Source organism: Otolemur garnettii, unplaced genomic scaffold (assembly GCF_000181295.1).
Source record: "Otolemur garnettii isolate 467f Iridium unplaced genomic scaffold, OtoGar3 scaffold00041, whole genome shotgun sequence".
NCBI lineage: Eukaryota > Metazoa > Chordata > Mammalia > Primates > Galagidae > Otolemur > Otolemur garnettii.
The window spans coordinates 11,437,135-11,439,165 of record NW_003852436.1 but is presented as its reverse complement, the minus strand read 5'-3'; the positions used below and the strand labels follow the sequence as shown (position 1 = coordinate 11,439,165).

At 45.5% G+C, this 2,031-nt stretch overlaps 1 protein-coding gene across 1 annotated transcript in view; it reads right to left on the bottom strand.

Annotated features, from left to right (window-relative positions):
• FAM160A1 (family with sequence similarity 160 member A1) overlaps positions 1-2,031 on the bottom strand; it is a 241,812-nt gene that overhangs the window by 16,902 nt on the left and 222,879 nt on the right. The window contains exon 9 of the mRNA XM_003790218.3: positions 8-198. Within this exon, the coding sequence (XP_003790266.1) occupies positions 8-198 (191 nt within the window). The remainder of the gene's footprint in view (positions 1-7; positions 199-2,031) is intronic.

Below are 2,031 nucleotides of genomic sequence, written 5' to 3'. Positions count from 1 at the left end.
GTCATACCTGGACTCTCGTGTGTATACTTTGACCAGAGAATATAATCCCGCTCTTGGTTTCCAAGTGTCAGAGTGATTCCACTGGAGCAGCAGACAGGGGTCAAGGCAAGCAGCTTGGCTGCAGAAACAGAGTAACAGTCTCTCTCCTTCACAGCCCACCTCTGACTCAGCATCATGTGATTGCAGGGGATCAGATACCTAGAATGACAGAAAGAGCCACAGTTAGTCTCGACAGCATCCCATCCATCACTGGGGCTAACATTCTAAACCATAATAGGGGCAGCCATGATGAGGGCGGGACTCATCCTCTCCCGGCTCTTAATCTGCCCATCACACCCTTGCTTATAACCTGTCAAGGACTTCTTTCTTCTGACAGAACAACCCCTTTGAAGCACATACAAGGGTCTTCGCAGTTTACCTAACAGAAACCTCATCTCTTAATGATCCCTCTTTGTCTCTATGCCATTACTCCCACTATACCCTTCACCTGGAGTGTGCTTCCCCTTTCTCTGCCTGGCAAATGCCTTTCACCCTGCAAAGTCACCTTCTCTGGCAAGGCTTCCTAGCCCCCTGTTCCAAAAAAGAGCTAATCTTCACCCCAGTTATACACCCTAGGCCTCTATGAAGCATATTACCTTGCATCACAATTATTTCAGTATCTGTCTCCTTAATATTACATGCTACCAAAGCAAGGGCCTGCTTCAATATTTTCTTTTCTAATCCCAGAAACTCTAGCATATGATGGGCAATGAATGCACGGCAGAGACAAACAACCACCCCATAGTGTAAACCTCTTCTCATGCTCTGGTGGGTGATCAGGAAGAAAATATGGTAGGGCTCACTAGGCCTCACTTCACACAGACACTGTTGGTTGGTGATCAAAAGCACTTTCACATCATGAATCTAGAGATAGGATGAGCTGGGCAACCTTTCTGATACACCTGGAGCACACTCGTGGGCTTCATAGGTAAAGTAAAGAGTGTTTAAATGGCTTACTTAACTTACAAAAGGATGGAGCAAATGAGATAAAGGACTCATAGTCAAAGCCAAGTATCACATTATATGTACAGGAGCCCATTTCAGATGAGATAGAGCTCTTAAGTGAATAATCACAACCTTTCAATAAACCAGAAAGTTTTTGTTTCTGTATTCAGCGATTGAGAAAGCAGTGGTACAGAGCAAAACAAGTTAAGATGAAATTTTCCATAAAAAACATAAAAAATACAACTTTAAGGATATGCTTAAGGCCTATACACATTAAGCCATCTCCCACACCTCCTACTAACCCAAATGATCCTCAGTGTATGTTCATTACTGGCCCACTGCCAAGAGCCTCAGTCAAGGGGGAAGAAAGATTTGATTCTCTTCCTCATACTTTACACTGAAGACATTAATAATACTTCCAAGGTATGAAATGACTAACCTTCAGTTCTCAAACAACAACAACAACAAACCATTTCTCAAGAACACTAAGTACCTTGCATTGCTAGGTAAGGGGATCCTAGTTCCTACCCCTCACTGCACCCACGGGCACATACAAACTTGAACTGCTACCCCTAAGAACCACACATAACTCTGCATGTCTGATGTGGTGACATCTATTTTTATAAGCTGAGTTTCACGAAAGCAAAAGGTTACAAGAAAAAAAAAAGAAAGATGGAGAACAGAATGGGAAAAGCTGAGAGGAAGGTCTGCTCCAATGCTTGGCTCAGCTTTGGGACCTTTATCTGAGCCCTGCCAGGGGAAAAATGGATGCCACCAGCAGAAAATGAAGGAGCTCTTTTTCACAAGGATCCCTGTGAGCAGAGACATGCTGGTGGCCAGGGTGACAAAGAGGAGAGAAGTAACCCCCCAGGTGTCTCTGAACATGGCACAGTTGGGGCCAAGCAGGGACCACGGGGAGGCAGCAGGGGCTGGGGCACAGCAGGCACAGAGGCAAGGCAGGTACAGCAAAAGGGGCCGACAAGGTGAGAAGCCCAGAGCAGATGCTGCTGTGGCAACTGCGGAGGCACACAGAGTGTTCATGAATAC